Raw genomic sequence first — 21,654 nt, 5'->3', positions numbered from 1 at the left:
TGCTTGAAAGAACATATTTTTTTGGTTTAATAATAAAACAAAATTACCCTGAGAATGTGATTGAAAAATTCAGGCTTAGCCCTACGTACCGAAGAAGTGTTTTTAAAAAGAGTGTAAAATGGGAATGCGGCCCAAGACTTGGTGGAGCCAAGGCAGATAATCCAAATAGTGCCCTGAGTTGTTGTAAAAACATAGAAATAAAATTTCAGGCTTGCATACTGCAAACTGTCAGCGGAGCAGAGTTCCAGGAAGAAGAAGAAGGAGGAGGAGGAGGAGGAGGAGGGTGGTGGTGGTGGTGGTTTTCATATGCTGATTAGAGTCCACCGCTCCAAACCACTGCTCTTAACCACCTCCAAGCGGATCTTGCCCGCTTGGAGGGGACTGTCTGCAAATTGCATAAGATGCAACACAGCATTGAGGGGTATCACATTTTTATCCCGCCCTTCCTCCAAGGAGCTCGGGGTGGTATACGTCCTTCCTCCATTTTGGTCTCACAACAACCCTGTGAGCAGGGTTGCCAGCTCCGGGTTGGGAAATACCTGGAGATTTTTGGGGTGGAGCCTGAGGAGGACAGGGTTTGGGGAGGGGAGGGACCTCAACGCCATAGAGTCCAGTTGCCAAAGGTGAACTGATCTCTATCGGCTGGAGATCAGTTGTAATAGCAGGAGATCTCCAGCTAGTACCTGGAGGCTGGCAACTCTATTCCCAACCCTTGATTGGCTGGGGGGGGGGGGGTCAGGTGTTTGTAGTGGAAATGGTGAGGAGTTAATAGTGAAGCTCTTCCTGTGAACTGCGCTTCGTTCCAAGCCAAGAGAACTAACCGTGGTTCTGTCCTTCCTTGGTATCTTGAACTCTGCCACTTGCTGTGGGGTGCCTCATCTTGCATAGTTTTAGGGCTGACTCGGTAAGCATCTTTCCATTTCTGGATGAAATGAACACCCTGTGCACAAACCAAAGAAAAGAGGGCTGCACCAAACCAAACGGAGACAAAAAGCAGCAGTTGATGCAAGGGAAAAATGTGATTTCCTGATCGTTTCATTGGTCGCTTGGGACGTTAGAGTTAACAAAGATCCCCCTGAGGAAGCATATGCGAAATGCGTAGGGGCAATTTAATAATTAAACATTTTCCCCTTGCACCAATTGCTGCTTTTTGTCTCCACTCCATACACAAAACAAGGGAAATACATTTCAAGCACACAATTACGTGCTTTCTGTTCCTCCTAAAGGGTTGCCAACCTCCAGGTACTAGCTGGAGATCTCCTGCTATTACAACTAATCTCCAGCCGACAGAGATCAGTTCACCTGGAGAAAATGGCCGCCGTGGCAATTGGACTCTACGGCATTGAAGTCCCTCCCCTCCCCAAACCCCGCCCTCCTCAGGCTCCGCCCCCAAAACCTCCCATCGGTGGCGAAGAGGGACCTGGCCACCCTCTCCCCCTATCCTCTCTTTTCCTTTCTGTCTCGCTTGCATGTGACTTTTTTTCCTGACCACATACTGCCTCCCCTGGGATATTTCTCCTGGCACAGCATGTTCCAGGGTGTACAAATGCAAAGTGCGACATCTGCGTATAATGTATGGAATGCGCAGGGGAAAACATAAATATGGTTCTTGTCTAAAGGGCGCACGATGCATATTTGGAATATGAAATCAGTATGTTCCAAGGAGCCTCAGATAGCTTTTGGGTTAGAGAAGGACTGAGGTTTGTGGATGCTTCCTAGGAAATTCTTAGGCCAAACGGGAGGAGAGGGGTTTTGTCTTTAATAAGTGCTGGGGCCATAACTCTTCTGGGTTAACAGACTCACGTGGAAATGAGGCAAGGTACAGTTCTCTGCCACAAAATCCTCTAGGCAATGCTGGTTTATTCATTTGCTGGGGAATAATTAATGAAGCAATTACGCTGGAAGGCATATGAATATTCAGAAGACACAATACAATAATAAGAATTATTATTATTTTGCCTGAAATGCATTTTCAGCAGTTGGAAGCGTAAGTCGCTTTGCTGTGACGATCCTGCGTCTTTCTTTCGGCTGGCAGGCTGCTTAACGCTTCTTTGTCTTTTTACACTTACGACAGCCCTGTGAGGTAGCTTTCGGGTTAGGCATCTGATTGGACAAGGAAGATTGCCGGTTGTCTACCCACGCAAACCTGGTTAATTGTTATAATGGAACCATGAAAGTAACTTTCAGTGAATTTACGTGGGCGGTCTTTGGCAGTGACCTTTGAGAGTGTTGAAGGTTTTGGCGATGCCCAAAATGATAGAACAGTGGAAGGAGCTTTTCTTTGTTTTGGGGGTTGCGGCAGACAGCTTCAGGGTTAAGTGACCCTAACCTGGAGTTCCCAACCCTACTGAGCAAAATACTGGGAGATTTAGGGAGGGGGGCAGTGGCTAGGGAGGGTGGAGTCCAGGGAGGATGTGATGTCTAGAGTTGCCAACCTCCAGGTGGTGGCTGGAGATCTCCCAAGTTTACTACTGATCTCCAGGCGACAGAGATCAGTACCCCTGGAGAAAACAGCTGCTTTGCCAATTGGACTCTGTGGCATTGAAGTCCCTCCCCACTGGAAACCCCACCCTCCTCAAGCTCCACCCCCAAAATCTCCAGGTATTTCCCATCCCGGTGCTGGCCACCCTAGTGATGTCACTTCCAGTTGGGGTTCTCGGATTTTCTCAACTTTATGGTTAAAAACTACAGAGATTAGAAGAAATTCCTAGAGTGTCACTGTGGAGGCTATTTTTAATCCTGCTTCTCATCTTCTCAAAGGCAGGAGGTTGGGGTCAGGAGCAGGCAACTCCCCACTGGATCCGGGCAATTGGAAAGCCTACCTTCACCCTTCACTGGCTGCAAGGAAGCTGATCTTCCTTGAGGGTTGCCAGCCTCCAAGTACTAGCTGGAGATCTCCTCCTATTCCAACTGACCTCCAGCCGATAGAGATCAGTTCCCCTGGAGAAAATGGCCACTTTGGCAATAGGACTCTCTGGCATTGGAGCCCCTCCCTTCCCCCAAACCCTTCCCTCCTCAGGCTCTGCCCCAAAAACCTCGCCTGTGGCGAAGAGGGACTTGGCAACCCTATGTTCCTAACTGTTTGCTTGGCTTTGGCATCTGAAGGCATGTGGGGAGAGGGCATCAGGTGGCCTTTGTCCGCCTTGACCCTGGCTCTGAATGTCTTGAGGGAGGCAGGGCTGCTAAACAACTCAGTTTGCTTTGCAGTGGTTATAACACTGTGTTGCGGTCTTTAAAATAAAGTAATGCATTTTAAAGGCCTTGGCGGGGGGATCTAACGCCTTCTTCCTGCTCTTCACCGAGGCCCCTGTATCAAAGTTTTCTTGGAATCGGGTAGCCCGGTAGCTTTGCTTGAGACCTGGCTTTTGGGCAAGCAGCCTCTGCAAACGGGTTATTTTTAGACCCGAGGAAGCGCATTACCAGCGACATCAAATATTAATTGCCTCTGTGGTTCTGCCCGTGTTCCGTAACTGGCTGTCTGGCTGTTGTCTGTGTTGCGGGCCTGTCATGGGGTGGGGGGAGCCGGGGGGGAGAAGGGAAGGAAGTCCTTTTGTTTGTCATCCTGCCCTTCCCTCCCCAACTGAGAAATGAGTTGCCATTTGGCAAACCGGTGCATTAACCAGATAAATGGACTAGCCAGCCCTGTTCCATGACGGCCACATTACACGTAGCCCCCGCTTATCATTGCATGCGGAGGTTACTGTACTGGTGGCGACAGGGTTTCCGAGTTACACTCGTCCCGGGAGCGCAGCAGGGGCCGGCCGTTCCGCGCCCAGCGTTCAACGCAGACGCGTCTGAAATATACCAGGGCCTCCGTTTCTAGTGCAAATAAATATTTAAATCGCAGGGGGGTTTTTTTGCAGTGTGGCAGCCGATCTTTGATGCAGAAGATCTGCAGAGGAATGCCTCCGGATCAGCGCCACGATCCTGTCTAATAGACTCCGTCCCATAGTTTGCAGCTCTCTCCTTTCTTCTGTGTGCTTCGGCGAAGCTCCCTTTTGGTGGAGTTTGGGGGGCACTTTGTAACTCGGGGTTCTTTGGAGTCCGCTTTTTCCAGAATTCCAGTTGTCCGCAGCAGAATCTCTTCCGTGTAGGAAGCACCGGCCCATAACAGTGGCCTGGATTCCGGCCAAGGCCAGAGAATGCTGTTCTGTTTGTTAAGCCTTATATGTTTCAAACTCTTGAAATTCTTGCATGGTGTGTGTGTGTGGAATGGGTTTCTGCAGCACCCTGTAACAGTTCAATTGGGGCAAGGAGGAAGCCAGGCCTCGTGCTTGAGCTGGCTGGTGAAATTTTATTCGTTAAGAAGAGAAGAAGGGTTGATTTTTATATGCCGACTTTCTCTACCACTTAAAGAAGAATCAAACCGGCTTGCAATCACCTCCCTCCCCACAACAGACACCCTGTGAGGTAGATGGGGCTGAGAGAGCTGTGACTGGCCCAAGGTCATCCAGTTGGCTTCGTGTGTCAGAGTGGGGAAACAAATCCAGATCACCAGATTAGTCTCCGCCGCTCCTGTGGAGGAGTGGGGAATCACACCCAGTTCTCCAGATCAGAGTCCACCGCTCCAAACCACCATCGTCACAGGGAAGTTCTTGGTTACTCTTCAAGTTTTGAAATAGTATTTCTGACGTTACCATGAGATGATGCCAAAAAATCTATTTTTGGCAATTGGACTCTATTTCAAAGCTTGAAGAGGAGCCAAGAACTTCCCTGTGATGATTGAAAATGACCTAAGGACTATACCTATACACTGAATCTTCAGTCTGGTTTGTTCAAGCCTGATTGTTGTAATATACATTGTATATGATAGGATAGATCGTTTAGGTTGTTAGTTTCAGTAAGTGAATAGTTGTGACTTTGTTATATGTTGTAGAGATTTATAGAAATATTTGCACTTCGTAATATTCTTTCGCTCCTGTGCTGACCACCTGGAGGTTGGCAACCCTAGTCAAGAAGGATTGCTGGGGGGGGGGGACACACAGGAAAGTTCCTTAAACCTCATAACCGTCTGCTGTCAGATTGCAGGACCCAACCCCCTGGTTTTGGCTTGCCCGTCAGTTTTGCATCATTGCCCTCACCCTGTACAGAGTGCTTGCAGTCTATGATACCCTTCACTTCTTACCATCCTTGTCCCCTTGACTTTCCTCTGATATAGGGGGCATAGCTCAGTAACAGACCACCTGTTCTGGATGCGGAAAGTAACACAGACAATCTCAGGTAATCTTCAGTTGAAAGACTTTAGGTGGCAGCTGCCAGGGGTGCCCTCGAAGAACCCGCTGCCCGTTGGATCCAGCCAGGACGGACCGGTGATCGGGCTTGGCAGAAGACAGCTTTGTGCTTTAGAAGGGCTGCATAGCTCAGTGCTTCAGTGCATGGTTTGCATTCAGGGAAGATCTTTTGGGTGAGACCCTAGAGAGCCACTGCCAGTCAAAACACCCAGTACTGGTCTAGGTGGACCATAGAAACTTAAAGCACTTTCACACATGCCAAATAATGCACTTTCAATCTACTTTCAGTACACTTTAACGATCGTTTGCAAGTGGATTTTGCCAGTTCACACAGTAAAATCCAGCTTCAAAGTGCATTTAAAGTGGATTGAAAGTGCATTATTCGGCACGTGTGAAAGTGCCCATAGAGTTGAAAGGTAGGGTTGCCAAGTGCCTGGTGGTGACGGGTAAAATCCCACCGATCTACCGGGCTGCCCGCCGGCCACCTGATGGTGACGCAGACGCTCTGGCAATCTTAGATAAACCATAGAGTTTTGGCCGAGATGACTAGAGTGTCTGCGTCGCTTCCGGCTAAAACCAGAAGTTACGTAGGCACATCTCACGCCGCAGCCCCAGAAAGCTCTTGCCAGTAGATCTACGGAGCCTGGCAAGCCTATTGGAAGGTCACCTCAAGGGTCATCTAGTCCAACCCCCTGCACAACGCAGGAAATTCACAATGACCTCCCCCCCACACACACCCTCCGTGACCCCTGCTCTATACCCAGAGGAAGGCAAAAAACCTCCGGGATCCCTGGCCAATCTGGCCTGGAGGGAACTTCCTTCCTGACTCCAGAGTGGCGATCGGCATTACCCTGGGTATGTAAGGAAGGGTCACGAAAGCCGAGCACAGGAAGTTCCTATTGAGTATATTGCAATTATGTGTGCACCCCCCATGGTTATTTGCTTTGAGAAGGGCTTGCAATCTGTGCTGAGGAACTGGAGCACTGAGCCCGGACTTGGTCTACCAGTTATGCATTTTTTTGTGAATTGTCAGCGAGAGAGAGCCGTTTCAGGGCATTAAAGAGACCTGCTGCTGGATTCTCAAGGTTTAATTCCCCCCCCCTTCTCCACCTTGGATTTTAAAATATTCCAAAGAAGCGATGATATTTATACATGTCTTCTCTCCCTCCCCCCCACTCTGCTCCCCACACCCCTTTTCATTTGAGATGGGCTTACTCTCTTTTTGGAGATGCCATGGGTGGTCCCAGCACTCTCTTCATCTAGGGGGATTTTCATCGTTTTGCTCATCAGCATGCTAATTGCTGTATGACTAATTATGCCCTGAATTCCAGTTGATTTTCTTAATGAGACAGCTGGGTTAATTATGTAATCATATGATTACATTAGCCTAGAGTGCCCCAGCACAAAGTAATCTACGCGGGCGCGTGATGTCATTGTGGAAGATAGGCTCACAAGGGGCACATTCAGCGTTTCACCAAAGGAGGCTGGGTGGGGGAGTAGGGAGGAGGGCCAGTTTAAGCACTCCTTGTAATCCGAGATGTGTGTAGTAAGAGTGGAGATCGTTTCCCCAAAGTGTCTCTCCTTGCTGGTAGTCTGGTATCTCTCCCTGTCTTGGTAAGGGGGGGGGGGTAGGAGCCACCATGGTGTAGTGGTAAAGAGCTGTGGTTTGGAGCAGTGGACTCTAATCTGGAGAGCCGGGTTTCATTCTCCCACTCCTCCACAAGAGCAGCGGATGCTAATCTGGTGAACTGGGTCAGTTTCCCCACTCCTACACATGAAGCCAGCTGGATGACCTTGGGCTAGACACAGCTCTCTCAGCCCCACCTACCGCACAGGGTGTCTGTTTTGGGGAAGGGAAGGTGATTGTAAGCTGGTTTGATTCTCCCTTAAGTGGTAGAGAAAGTCGACATTTAAAAACCAACTCTTCTACTTCTTCTACTACTTCTACTATAATTTCCCCAAATTTAGGATTTTGGGGTCACAGGGTGGTGTGCCCCCACACACTAACATTTGGCAACGTACTTCCCTCTTGCCTTCTAAAAAGCATGTGTGTGCCTTAACAGCATTCTCACAATGCCAAGATTAGCCAGGTCGATGTTGCTCGCGGACGTTTCTCCCTGCCCTTTGCCCTAACAGCCGCGGCTGAGAAATGGCTACTGGTCCGTGGAGATGTTTCTGGGCTCCCCCCCTCCCCTGGTTAGTCTGTTGCGACATGGGATGTATTGGCTATGTACCAACTTGTTTATTTGTTTAAATGTCTGTTTGTTTAAATGAATTACTAAGATTATGTATCGAGAGCCAGCGTGGTGTAGTGGTTTGGAGCAGTGGACTCTGATCTGGAGAACCAGGTTTGATTCCCCACTCCTCCACATGAGCGGTGGACTCTAATCTAGAGAACCGGGTTGGTTTCCCCACTCCTACACATGGAGCCTTGGGTTGCCTCAGGCTAGTCACACTCTCTCAGCCCCACCTACCTCACAGGGTGTCTGTTGTGGGGAGTGGAAGGGAAGGTGATGGGAAGCTGGTTTGATTCTTCCTTAAGTGGTGGCGAAAGTCGGCATATAAAAACCAACTCTTCTTCTCCTTCTCCTTCTAAATGTATATTTGTTTAAATTAAATTACTAAGATTATGTATTGGGGAATCCCAGAGCATCCTTGTTGATACTTCTTTTGGATCTATTTTTATGTTGGACCCAACAATATAGAATTGTCACCACAGCAAGGGCATGTATTGCAAAGGTATGGGAGACAGAGAATACCGCCCCCCAAAAAAGACAGAGAGGACCAAAAAGATATGGCGCTGTGGCAGTTTTAATTAAGTTGATGCTTTATAAAAGAGAAATGAGGCAAGCACAGTCAAAGCGGCATTTGTAAAGAATTACACTTTGTTTAATGATTTTGCTATTTTTTGATTGGCACGTGGGCTGCCAGCTTTACTGTTTGATGCCATTAATAGTAGTCATTTATCTAAAATAAATCTTCTTTAAACCTATAATGATGCTAATCTCTATAGAACACTTCCAGAACTCAAAAGTGCTGTATGGCAACTGTATAATTCAGATACATACTTGCTGTGTGAGGCCGGTTTCTGGTACACCTGTTCAGCAGGTGGTGGAGGAACAGAGTCTGTATGGAAATCTGGACCGAGGTCTCTCTTCAGCTGAAGTTCAACACAAATTACCACTTGTTCCTCTGCTTTCTCTTATTCACAGTGGGTAGCCGTGTTAGTCTGTCTGCAGTAGTAGAAAAGAGCAAGAGTCCAGTAGCACCTTAAAGACTAACAAAAATATTTTCTGGCAGGGTATGAGCTTTCGTGAGCCACAGCTCACTTCTTCAGATGCTTTCTCCTTTGTGTGTGTAAAGTGCCGTCAAGTCGCAGCCGACTTATGGCGACCCCTTATGGGGTTTTCAAGGCAAGAGACCAACAGAGGTGGTTTGCCAGTGCCTTCCTCTGTATAGCAACCCTGGACTTCCTCGGTGGTCTCCCATCCAAATACTAGCCCGGGCTGACCCTGCTTAGTTTCTGAGATCTTATACCTTCCCCCAAATAATTTCACCCCTGATCTTGCATGCTTAGCAGTTGGGTTCTGTAAATACAGGTTGAATATCCCTTGTCCGGACTGCTTGGGAACAGAAGTGGCCTGTATTTTGGCCTTTTTCTGTATTTTGGAATATTTTGGAATTTTTCATATCTTTTGAGATATCTTGGGGATGGGACCCCAAATTCCTTTATGTTTTATATATCCTTTATACACATAGCCTGAATGTAATCTTTAAACAATTTTTAAAATAATTTTATGTACTTTGAACCATCAGAAAGCAAAGGTGTAACTGTCTCACCAGAATACCTGTATCAGCTGTTAAACAAGAGCGACAACAAACGATGAACAAACTAGCAATGGCAGGCTTTCAATCTCTGCTTACGATGCAGTGTACACTGTATTTTATTTTTGTAGGTGAAAGGTAGGGTTACCAGGTACCTCTTTGCCACCGGTGGGAGGTTTTTGTGGCGGAGCTGAGGAGGGCGAGGTTTGATCAGGGGAAGGACTTCAATGCCATAGAGTCCAGTTGCCAAAGCAGCCATTTTCTCCAGATGAACTGATCTCTATCGGCTGGAGAATCAGTTGTAATAGCAGGAGATCTCCAGCTAGTACCTGGAAATTAGTAGAAAAGAACAGCACAAGGGCTCAAATACAAGGCACGAATCCACACTATTATACTAAATACTAATTACTTATATTAACTTATCAAACAAGTACCAACACTTAGTCATATATACATTTTACTATTAAATCCCTCTGCTATACGTACTAAATAAGGAACAAATCACCAACAATTCCCCTTTGTTCCTTATTTAGTATGTACAACTGAGGGGTAAAATGTATATATGACATAAGTGTTGGTACTTGTTTGATAAGTTAATATTAGTATTTAGTATAATAGTGTGGATTCGTGCCTTGTATTTAAGCCCTCGTTCTGTTCTTTTCTACTAGCCTTTCCTATTGCAGCATAGGTTCTTTGTTAGTACCTGGAAGTTGGCAACCCTAGTGAGAGGAAACATTGAAAGCAGGCAGCATGGGTCTGCCTGCATGCCAGCTCGAAAGGTCCAGTTTTTGGATCAGTGCAGTTTTTGGATCAGATAAGGGATCCTCTACCTGTAGTTATTTTCCCTTCTCTCTTGCAACTTTTGAACCGTTTTTACTCTTGTTGGGATGTCATATCTTCAGTATCTGCTGACGGGGGATAGTCTTGGGATTTCAAAAGTTCTGTTCGAAGCAGCTTTTAAACTTCACGTTTTGTCCTTTTTTAAATAAATAGCATTAAACTCTAGCATACAGCTTTTTGTAGCTTTTGATTGCAGTTTTATGCACTCGAGAGAAATCAGCTTCTCGTTTCGGGGTTCGCTGGAGCCGTGAAACAAAGCTTTCAGAATAATACTCGAAATAGGTGGAAACAATTATGAGTACTTATTAATGCATCCTTTCTAAAGCAGAGTGTGCAGTTTGAGGTTAGGGAATTCCAAATGGTGGGGCTTGCGTGTAAGCTGAATCATACCCAGGTTGTTGTAATTGTGATGAGGTGATTAGTTTTTTCCCCCTTTTTCTTTAACAGAAGCCATAAAAATTAAACTGGAGAAAATATGTTCCAGCCTGGCCTTTTTAACATACCCAAAACAATACTCAAAGGCTGCCGGCATTTTAATCATTCATCTCTGCTTAAGCAAAGTTTGGAGTTTAATGCGAGGAGACGGTTTTAACATTCTGTTCATACTCGATTCTGCGACTGTGTTGCTTCTCTGACATTAACCTTTAATAGAGCTAAATTAAATATACATATCCTGATGAATAATTATGAGAGTGCCAACGTTTTCATTTACGATATAATGCTTCCTAGGGATTTAGGAATTTATTGACTAAAGGTTTAGTCATTATTCATTTTATAATGTAGATGTTGAGCGAAGGGGAGGGGGCGGTTAATCTACATTGCTGGCTAATTTTAGCCCACAAAACCCTTACTTAGTTTTAAGATTCGTGTGGGCATCTTGGACAATCTGATCTTTTTAAGAAGAGGGTCCTGGGGCATTATTACTATTCATTTAATAAGCCCAGTTTTTACTCCTTGCGTTGTAGGAGGGAATATATACAGTTTGGCAAACCAACCATAGTCGAAAATACGAGATCTTGCCACTCCAGTATATATACTGGAGATCTAAAAATCACATGAAACCATCAGTCACATGAAACCACCTTTTATACTAAGACCAATGGGCCTTCTAATTCACTATTGTCTATGCTGACCAAGGAAAGAAGAAGAGTTGGTTTTTATATGCCGACTTTCTCTGCCATTTAAGAGAGACTAAGACCGGCTTACAATCACCTTCCCTTCCCCTCCCCACAACAGACACCCTGTGAGGTAGGTGGGGATGAGAGAGTGTGACTAGCCCAAGGCCACCCAATTGGCTTCATGTGGAGGAGTGGGGAAACACTTCTTAGTGCCGCTTATTAGCACTGGCTGTGCATCTAAGCAAAGCCCAGGCCTCCAGCTTGAGAAACAGATCACAAGGGAAGGCTGGGGTCGGAGAGCACCCACGCAGTATTTGGTTGCGGGTGCAGCTGCCCCTGGCCCCACCCGGACAGAGGGCGACGTGGATCTGTTTTAGCCAACTGAGTCATGCGGCCTGTTCATGCGGTAGCCCGGAGTCCTGAAGGAAGCTAGCGGCCATTGAAGTTAAACCTCGATAATTGCTCAAAAGTCCTTGCTGTGTTAAATAAGATTCTTAAAAAAAAAAAAAAAAGCCTATTGTGAGATGAATATTTTAACAGCGCTAATAATATAATATATATAAATAAAAAACTCTAGCCTAAAAACGAGAAATGAGAAAACGATGTAGTTATAAAGTATGCATGCGGCCAGGAGGGCAGAAGAGAAGCCCCCGGTTTTTTTGTTGCCGTTCGGAGACGGCGAGGCAGGAAGCTCTCAGCCAGCAAACTAACACAACGCAGCACACCCGGCACCTCTCTTCTCAACATAACCCAGCTCCGCTCTTCTGTAAACTCTGGCGCTGGACTGACACATTGCAAAGTGCCCGGGCTTGCGCTCGGCGTGCCGGAGAGCGGCACAATGGCATTATTATGCTTCCCCGGCGAGCTGAGGGTGGTCCGTGAAATTAATGATTGTGGCGGCTGCAAATTAAGCGAGCTCCCTAATATGTACCGTTGTTGATCCTCGGAGATTGGCGTGTTTAGCATTCCTCGACGGGAGACTAAATCTTTGCAGCCATTTCACAAGTGATGCTGGCGCCCATCGCAGGAGTGTATGCAATACTCTTTTATGAGGCCTTCTGGGTTCCAGGACTCTCCTGCTCGGGCTGGCTAAGCTCACGGTTCTGCCACCGCCGCCGCCCCCCCATGGGCTCGCGCGGCCCTCATGTGGCGGGTGCGCCATGGCATGCTTGTACGGGACCCCTTCATGTGCTCTGTTTTTTCAGTGTGCACCTGGAAATGCAGTGAAACATATCTGCAGGCGCCTACATCGTCCTGCCGTGCTCACCTGGATTGGCGACGGTTCCCTGTTGCTTGTAAACCCAGTGTAATTTTTTACCCCCTGTACATAAGAACATAAGAAAAGCCATGCTGGATCAGACTGGTCCAGCTATGGCTGGCTCGTATCGATTTGGACTGGCTGAAGCTCTCCAAGATCTCATAAGAACACAAGAAAACCGCCCTGGAAAGGGCCCCATCCCTGTCCTTCAGCACAGGGAATGTGGGGAGGAAGGAGAAAGCATGGGCCCCTTGCTCCCACTGGTTTGCGCAGCCTACCAGCGGTGTAGTGGTTAAGAGCGGTGGTTTGGAGCAGTGGACTCTGATCTGGAGAACCGGGTTTGATTCCCCACTCCTCCACATGAGCGGCGAAGGCTAATCTGGTGAACTGGTTTGTTTCCCAATTCCTACACATGAAGCCAGCTGGGTGACCTTGGGCTGGCTAGTCACACTCTCTCGACCTCACCTACCTCATAAGGTGTCGGTTGTGGGGAGGGGAAAGGAAGGTGATTGTAAGCCAGTTTGAGTCTTCCTTAAATGGGGGAGAAAGTCTGCATATAAAAACCAACTCTTCTTCTTCTTCTTCTTCTGCTCCCAGTCATGGAGGTGGCCACTGGCTCATGGTGGCTCCCACCCCCCCACCCCCAGACCATCACCCCGCTGGGACTTTTCCTAGTGGCTTAATGGCTAATCTGTTTCTATCTGCGCGGCAGGATTCTAAACCTTGAAGTACAATTTGGACTTTGCAATAAATTGCAGAGGAACCACACACACACACACCCAAACAAAGACGTCTTAAAATCTTGCCTTTGAGCATGAAGGGGAAAGGAGTGCATGGGACCGAGGTCCTCCTAGTTTCTCATCATCACAGAGAAACCAGAGTTTGTTTGTTTGTTTGTTTGTTTGTTTGTTTGTCTGAATGCAGCTCTTAACCACTATTCCTGGTTAGATGCCGCCATTCATGTGGAGGAGTGGGGGAGCCAAACCCGGTTCTCCAGATTAGAGTCCGCCGCTCATGTGGAAGAGAAGGGAATCAAACCTGGTTCTCCAGATTAGAGTCCGGCGCTCATGTAGAAGAGAGGGGAATCAAACCCAGTTCTCCAGATCAGAGTCCGGCGCTCATGTGGAAGAGTGGCGAATCAAACCCCGTTCTCCAGATTAGAGTCTGGCGCTCATGTGGAAGAGAGGGGAATCAAACCCGGTTCTCCAGATTAGAGTCCAGCGCTCATGTGGAAGAGTGGGGAATCAAACCCCGATTCTCCAGATTGAAGTCTGCCACTCTTAATCACTACACGCTGGTCACCATGGCATTCCCGATGGGTTGGAGTTTGATCACTGTGGATTCCTCTGGGCGCAGTGCAGAGCAATAAGCTTGAATATCCAGCACATTGATTAACTGGCAACCCTCGTTCCCCATGAGTGCTGGATACCTATAGTGGACTCCTCCTTGATGCCAAGTTAATCTGAATGTTCTGCAATAGGGACAACAACGTGTTTTATGTCAGACAGCTGTGGCTTCAGCCACTAAACCGTTCGCCTGCCCGAAACGTGAGCTCCAATGGCGGTGTCATTTTTCTCTCGTTTTAGATCCCGTTCCAGCTCTAGATCTGGGGCAGCAGCTCCAGCTGAAAGTCCAGCGCATGCATGATATTGAAACAGAGAACCAGAAACTTAGGGAAACCCTCGAGGAATACAACAAAGAATTTGCAGAAGTGAAAAATCAAGGTAAGGGGTGTGGGTGGGTGGGTGGGAAGCGGTGCTGCTCTTATGTGTTAACTGTGAACTTCATTTCAGAAACATTTAAGGTGAAGGGAAACAGTGATGCTTCAGTAAGGAAAGGTAAAGGTCCCCTGTGCGAGCACCAGGTCATTCCTGACCCATGGGGTGATGTCACATCCCGACGTTTCCTAGGCAGACTTTGTTTGCGGGGTGGTTTGCCAGTGCCTTCCCCAGTCATCCTCCCTTGACCCCCAGCAAGCTGGGTACTCATTTGACCGACCTCAGAAGGATGGAAGGCGGAGTCAACCTTGAGCCGGCTACCTGAAACCGACTTCTGCCGGGATTGAACTCAGGTCGTGTGCAGAGCTTGGACTGCAGTACTGCAGCTTACCACTCTGTGCCATGGGGCTCCTTATGCTTCAGTAAAGGGGTGGGAAGAAAAAAAACAAGAGATGTGTATCGTTAAGAAAAACCAGTTCTTGGCGTTCTTTCCCGCCGTGGCATCAATGAGAATCCGGACCTGGAGCATGGCTGTGCAGATAGTGGCGGGCTTGATCCTTAATGGCTGAGTTCCATGGGGCTTTTTTTGGGGGGGACGTTAAGCCTACTCCCCATCCCTGTGCTGTCTTCAAGCTACATCCATGTACTTCTTCCTGTATAAATGAACTGTTACTGTGCATCTTGTGGGGAAAAGGCAAGAGCTGTTCTTGGGAATGCTCCTTTGGAAACCTACCCACCAATACTGGTCAAGGGTAATCTAGCCGTCACTGGCAGGGATCTTACAGGAGAATGCAATGTTGCACAGGCTGCGTAGGAGCATGTTGTTTGTGCGTGTACACATTTTTTCCCTCTCGCTTTCATTTTCACACCCTGGATGGACAGAAAATGTTCATAGAATCATAGAGTTGAAAGGGACCACCAGGATCATCTAGTCCAACCCCTTGCACAACGCAGGAAATTCACAACTACCTCCCCCCCACACCCCCGGTGACCCCTACTCCATGCCCAGAAGATGGCCAAGATGCCCTCCCTCTCATGATCTGCCTAAGGTCATAAAATCAGCATATCCAACAGATGGCCATCTAGCCTCTGCTTAAAAACCTCCAGGGAAGGAGAGCTTACCACCTCCCGAGGAAGCCTGTTCCACTGAGGAACGGCTCTAACTGTTGTCAAGTCACAGCCAGCTTTAGGCAACCCCTCATGGGTCCCCACCCCTTTTCCCTCCACTTGTCATCTGTGGGGGAGACTCTGCTGCCCGGTCTACGGCAGTTACTGCTATTTTAATGCCATCTTGTTTTAAATTGCTATGCTCGGTGTGTTTTAAGTATTGATGTTAATGTCTTATGGTTCTGTTGATTTTAAAGGTTGTAAGCTGCTCTGAGCCTGGTCAGACCGGGAATGAGGACAGGCTATAAATGCAAATATAAATAAAATAAATGAGGTTTTCAAAGCAACAGATGTTCAGGGATGGTTTGCCATTACCTTCCTCTGCATCACAACCCCTAGTCTTCCTTAGTGGTCTCCCATCCAAATACTACCCAGGGCTGACCCTGCTTAGTTTCCGAGATCCGACAAAATCGGGCTGACCTGGACCATCTGCGTCAGGGCACGCACTTTCTTAGCAGTATTAAAACTGGCCCTTCCGCAAGCAACCCACCTTTTAATGCCTTTGAGTAGAAAGCATTGGAGCATTGTGTAGCATGGTGTAGTGGTTAAGAGCAGTGGTTTGGAGTGGTGGACTCTGATCTGGAGAACCGGGTTCGATTCCCCACTCCTCCACATGAGCGGCGGATGCTAATCTGGGGAACTGGATGTGTTTCTCCACTCCTACACATGAAGCCAGCTAGGGGACCTTGGGCTAGTCACACACTCTCAGCCCCACCTACCTCACAGGGTATCTGTTGTGGGGAGGGGAAGGGAAGGTGCTTGTAAGCCGGTTTGATTCTGCCTTTAGTGGTAGAGAAAGTCGGCATATAAAAACCAACTCTTCCTCTTCATGTGGATAACGTTCTCCAATTTAAAATGTATTCGGTGACCATTATGTGCAGTCCACCCCACTAGCCTTGATTAAATTGGTTGGGTTATCCCCCCCCTCTCCTTTCACCTTCATCAGCTCAGTGAATCAGCTGACAACCAGTTTTTCAGCGTAACATATGACGTTCTAACTGATACATGAACCCGCCTCTGCTCCTGCTTGCGCGGCGTGTGCCGTTTGGAGCGCACACATAGCCAATACGCCACTTTCTCTCCAGATTAATATGTTGCTGTTAACTTAAGTATCTGCAGCGTTCTCTGTAGTTACAGTTTGTTTATCCCTAGGGCAGAGTGCAGATATTGGAGTAATGTAGGTTAGCTGTTTCAGGTAATGGGTACACTGCTAAAGGTGGCCATTGTACATGGAAATGCCATTATCCGGAGAAGCAAGCACTCATCTTTCAAAATGCTTCAGGTTCATGGGTGGGTGTTGGCCTTTGCAGCAAAGCACGTTTCCTGCATTAGGAAACAGAACTTGTTCGCTGTAAAAGCGATTGCCCGTTACACAAGACCTGTGTGGTTGCCCTGAAAAAATCCCGTTCCGGGCATTGCAGAAAGAGCAAACGGTGCTCCGGCACCTGCAAGCTTCTGCGCAGCAAAGGTGGCCGGTGTTTTTTTCAACCCGTTGCTCTCCATGGCAGATGTCCAGACAGCGGAGAACCTTGTTTTTGTTTTATAGTATTTCTGGGTTGAAGACTCCAGCTCCGAGGGGTCCCCCTCCCCAGTACAATCCAAATTAAACATTAATATAATTCTGCAGTTCAGAAATGTAGGAGACTAAAAAGGCACAGGTCGAACAACTTTGATCTGTGAGTGCCTGGCTCCACAGCAGAATTGAGAGCCAGTATGATGTAAGAAGAAGAAGAGCTGGTTTTTATATGCTGACTTTCTCTACCACTTAAGGGAGAATCAAACCAACTTACAATCACCTTCCCTTCCCCACCACAGACACCTTGTGAGGTAGGTGGGGCTGAGAGAGCTCGAAGAGAACTGTGACTGGCCCAAGGTCACCCAGCTGGCTTCATGTGTAAGAGTGGGAAAACCAACTTGGGTCACCAGATTAGCGTCCACCACTCATGTGGAAGAGTGGGGAATCAAACCCGATTCTCCAGATTAAAGTCCACCGCTCCAAACCACCGCTCTTAACCACTACACCATGCTGGCAGGTCACCCAGCTGGCTACATGTGTACAAGGTCACCCAGCTGGCTACATGTGTAGGAGTGGGGAAACCAACCCGGTTCACCAGATCAGAGTCCACCGCTCCGAACCACTGCTCTTAACCACTACACCCTTAGGCAGCCATTCTTCTGGACAGTGAGCAGTTACGCCTGTGGCCCTGTCTACCGGGGGCTCCCTGAGTTGAGAAAGTACCACGTAAAAGGTACATGCACCGGGAGAACGTTAATTTTCAAGCGGCGCTTAATTTAGAACTCACGATCAAGGCAGTAAGGTATTTTGCCGCTGACGTTTTTGTTCCCCCATTCAGGCGAGGGAGACCTTAGTTCTGCTTCCCGGCATCCTGCATTGATCCTTCTCAAACCTTAAACATTTAAAGTTCAATTTAACATTTAGGGAGTAAAAAGGTCTCCAAAGGGACTCGTAACCATTGATTTTGTGTCAGGGCTGAAGAGCTAAAGTTTAAAGCAAGCTGCGCCTCTGGGGCGTGAGAGAGCCGTGTGCTCTGTGGCCACGTGGAGTTGTTTACCACTCATTTCCTCTCTTCCCATCGGCTTCCCCTCTCTCTCTCTCTCTCTCTCTCTCTCTCTCTCTCTCTCTCTCTCTCTCTCTCTCTCTCTCTCTCTCTCTCTTTTCCTGCAGAGGTGACAATAAAAGCACTTAAAGAGAAAATCCGGGAATATGAGCAGACCCTGAAGAGCCAAGCCGAGAACATCGCTCTTGAAAAGGAGCAGAAGTTGCAAAATGACTTTGCAGAGAAAGAAAGGTGAGCGGACGTGCGCGCCCGTGGGGAGGCTTATGCACGTGTGCACAGTCTTTATGGAGGAACAGCAAAGATGGCGGCTGAGTGGTACTTTGCCATAGGGTGTCGGTTGAGCGACAAGATACCGTTTCTCCCCACCCACCCCCTTGTCGTCTTTAGACTCAAAGGAAAGGACTGCTCAGTGGTAGAGCACCTGCTTTGCATGCAGAAGGTTGAGGTTCAGTCCCTGGCATTTCCAGTTAAAGCATCTCAGGTAGCAGTTCTTGGGGAAGACCTTTCTAGGTCAGGGACCCTGGAGAGCTGCTGTCATTTGGCAGGGAGGATACCAAGCTAGACAGAGGAGTTGGCCTTATGTGGTGACTTCACACATTCGTAAGGAAGATTCCTTTTAAGGGAGAGGCTGTGCCTCAGAGGTGTTGGGAAAGGCCTTGGCCATTTTTGCATAGTAATTAGCAGCACGTTCCAGGCTGAATTTTTTTTTTAATTTTGCACACTGAACTGTCATTCCGGAAGTGACTGCGAAGCCGGCGCAGACCTGCTTCGCATTACAAAAGAACCCACTTAACATGACCTTTTGTGTTTGCTCCGCCACTGCTGCAAAGAATAACCAGAGGGAACCATGCAAAACAACAGCGGAGCATTAGCTATGCACATGCTAATGGCTATGCAAACGAACGAAGGAGCAGGCGAGTGTGTGGGGGGGTGGAATTTCTCCTTTTGCATCAGGACCATGAATAGGCATTTTTAAAGTCGCATTTTTAAAAAGAGCTTTGAGCCAGCATCAAAATTGACTGTGCATAAATGGCCCTTGAGACCCTGGAGAGCTGCTGCCAGTCCGAGCAGACAAAAGTGAACTTCAGACAGACTGGTGGAATGTTTTGGTAATAGAAAAGAGCAAGAGTCCAGTAGCACCTTAAAGACTAACAAAATTCCTGGCAGGGTATGAGCTTTTGTGAGTCACCGCTCACTTCTGCAGATTTGGTAAGGCAGCTTTGTATCAGGCCACATGCTTTCGCTTGCAGAAGATCCCAGATTTATAGCACAGTCCTAAAGAGAGTAACTCCAGTCTAAGCCCATTCGATTCAGTGTGCTTAGACTGGAACAACTCTGCACAGAGTTGCGTTGTCAGCCTGTGACTTCTCCTCTTAAGAAGATCTCAAGTGGCAGATGTTCGGGGAAGACCTTTCGGTGTTTCTCGAAGCGCCTCTGCCAGTTAGAGGTGACATTACTGACCAGCATGGACCAGTGGTCTGACTCGGAATAAGGCAGCTTGGTACACTGGCAAGATTGTAAGCACTGGGCAAGAAAGACCCCCGTTTTAATCTCACGTAGGCCATAAATGCACCAGCTAGCCTTTCTCTTGCTAGCTGATCACCATTTCACTAGTGTTGGTTGGAGCAGGTAATAACTGACAGAAGTGCTGGACAAAAAATTAACATCTACTCAAAAGGGTGCAACTGAATTTTCTTCTAAAAATTACTTCTATAGAAACTATAGATTTGATAGAAGCTAACATGGCAGTGGCTGAAGGAGGTGCCAGCAGTGAACAGGGAGAGCGTACCAAAGACACCTGGCTGCATACCTGGCCCAAAATGCCCTGTCTCTAGTCGCCTTTCCTAAGAAAGCAGGAGAACCCAGCGAAGGGCCTCCAACAACGATCTAAGTGTTCTAGCAGGTTCATATGGAAGGGCCCTTTGGATACCCTGAGCCCCAGACCCTTTGAAAGTGAATACCTTGGAATTGGGCTGAGAAACAAAACTGGGAACCAGTGTGGCTCTCGCAGTGTGAACGTCAGCATGGCTAACTACAGGCACGCCTCGTTTTATTGTGCTCCGCTTTATTGTGCCTCGCAGATATCGAGTTTTTGAGCAAGACGATCAGTGCAATTTTTTCAACAGCATGTGCTCCCTTTGTGTCACTGTATCACATTTTGGTAATCCTCGCAATATTTCAAACTTTTTTGTTATTATTACCATACATTTTTTTAGACATAATGAGATTGCACACTTAATAGATGACAATATAGTGTAAACATGAACACACGAAGCTGCCTTATACTGAGTCAGACCCTTGGTCCATCAAAGTCAGTATTGTCTACTCAGACAGGCAGCGGCTCTCCAGGGTCTCAGGCAGGGGTCTTTCACATCACCTACTTGCCTGGTCCCTTTAACTGGAGATGCCGGGGATCGAACCTGGGACCTTCTCCATGCCAAGCAGATACTGAGCTACAGCCCCTTCCTATAACTTCTGTGTGCACTGGGAAACCAAAAAAGTTGTGTGACTTGCTTTATTACGGCGTTCGCTTTATTGCTGTGGTCTGGAACCAAACCCACAATATCTCCGAGGTATGCTCGTATGCTCGTACGTATTTTTGCACATTGTGTTAGTCGGGTGCCATTTGTCCTTAAGATAATCATGGAAAGAGATGGCAATCAAAATGGGGCTGCACGGTTGCCAAAAGCTAGCAAGGAAGCATCATGTCTGCAAAAGTACAGACGTCTTCTCAGCTTTCAGGCTTCATTGGGCATACGTGGCACGGATCTTTTCCATGCACGAAGTCTATAAATCAGTCAGCTGTGGCTAGCTGCTGTGGCACCACCAGCCGCAAGAAATGGTCAGGCGCTCTAGAATCAGAAAGGTGATCTATCATACCTATCCTGTGCGTAAAAAAGCACCCCTGCTGTGATGCAGTCCCTTCCCCAGAACCTATACATCAAGTCCCTCTTGCGAGCCCCTCTGGTTGACAGGTTAACCATTCGGTGTTCTCTTTTGAGCTCCCGTGGCAGATCAATGGCCGTGCCGAGATTGCTTCATAATTATAGCATTGTGCGATGTTGGACGCTGAAGAATATTTCCCAGATTCCATCCCGCTCCTGAGGTCTTTGAACCGAGACTGGGACTTTCTGCATGCAAGCATGTACTTTGCCATTGAGCTATGGGCCCTTTGGCTAAAAGCAGGAAAGCCTAGCAGTAAATTCAGGCTGATAGACGTACAAAACTGTCGCGAATGGAGTCATGCCACTGGTCCATCAAGCCCAGTACTTTCTGCTTGGCATGGCAGCAGCTCTCCAGGGCTTTGGGAGTCATAATTGTATTATTTTCCCATTTTGCAATCCATCTTGAGTCTCAATGAGAAAAGTAAGTTTAAAAAAAGCAAGTTACATATATGTAAATTCTGGACTCTGGCACCATTTCACTGGAAATCCCAGAGATTCATCTGTGTGCCTCCTAAATGCACAGCACGCGCTCTCTCTCGGAGCTGCCATCTCTCCAGTTGCTGCTGATAAGGAAGGAGACATTCCTACATGCCAGCCATGGATATTCTTTTTGCCACAGCGACTTGGGTCGTTCAGTTTTCCTGGCTTTCTCAGTTGGATAGGCGGCATCCCAAATAATATTCTGATATGAAGCATCCTTAACATGTGTTGCCATCCGGGGGCCCCTCTGTCAAGGAAAGTGACGCACGGGTTTCCCCTCCTGAGCATATGATATGGTGCTCGTTCATTTTAAAGCAGGATTTAAAAAAAATGCATTTGAGTCGCCTCTTTTTCAGACTCGGTTCTTTTTTCCCAGAATGTTGCAAGAGACGCAGATGTCGACGGCCTCCAAGCTGGAGGAGGCCGAACACAAAATGCAAAGTCTACAAACAGGTTTGCCATTTTCCCTTCCTGTGACTTGGATGGCTTGGTC

General features: G+C 47.6%; 1 protein-coding gene across 4 annotated transcripts in view; it reads left to right on the top strand.

The window, feature by feature from the left end:
- CUX1 (cut like homeobox 1) overlaps positions 1-21,654 on the top strand; it is a 338,228-nt gene that overhangs the window by 169,561 nt on the left and 147,013 nt on the right. For all 4 annotated transcript variants that reach the window (XM_056865494.1, XM_056865493.1, XM_056865491.1 and 1 more), the window contains exons 5-7: positions 13,859-13,996; positions 17,844-17,967; positions 21,538-21,614. In XM_056865494.1, coding sequence (XP_056721472.1) covers positions 13,859-13,996; positions 17,844-17,967; positions 21,538-21,614 — 339 coding nt within the window. The remainder of the gene's footprint in view (positions 1-13,858; positions 13,997-17,843; positions 17,968-21,537; positions 21,615-21,654) is intronic.

Source organism: Euleptes europaea, chromosome 19, assembly GCF_029931775.1.
Source record: "Euleptes europaea isolate rEulEur1 chromosome 19, rEulEur1.hap1, whole genome shotgun sequence".
Taxonomy (NCBI): domain Eukaryota; kingdom Metazoa; phylum Chordata; class Lepidosauria; order Squamata; family Sphaerodactylidae; genus Euleptes; species Euleptes europaea.
Note: the sequence above shows the minus strand (reverse complement) of the source record. Positions and strands in the feature narration are given on the sequence as shown.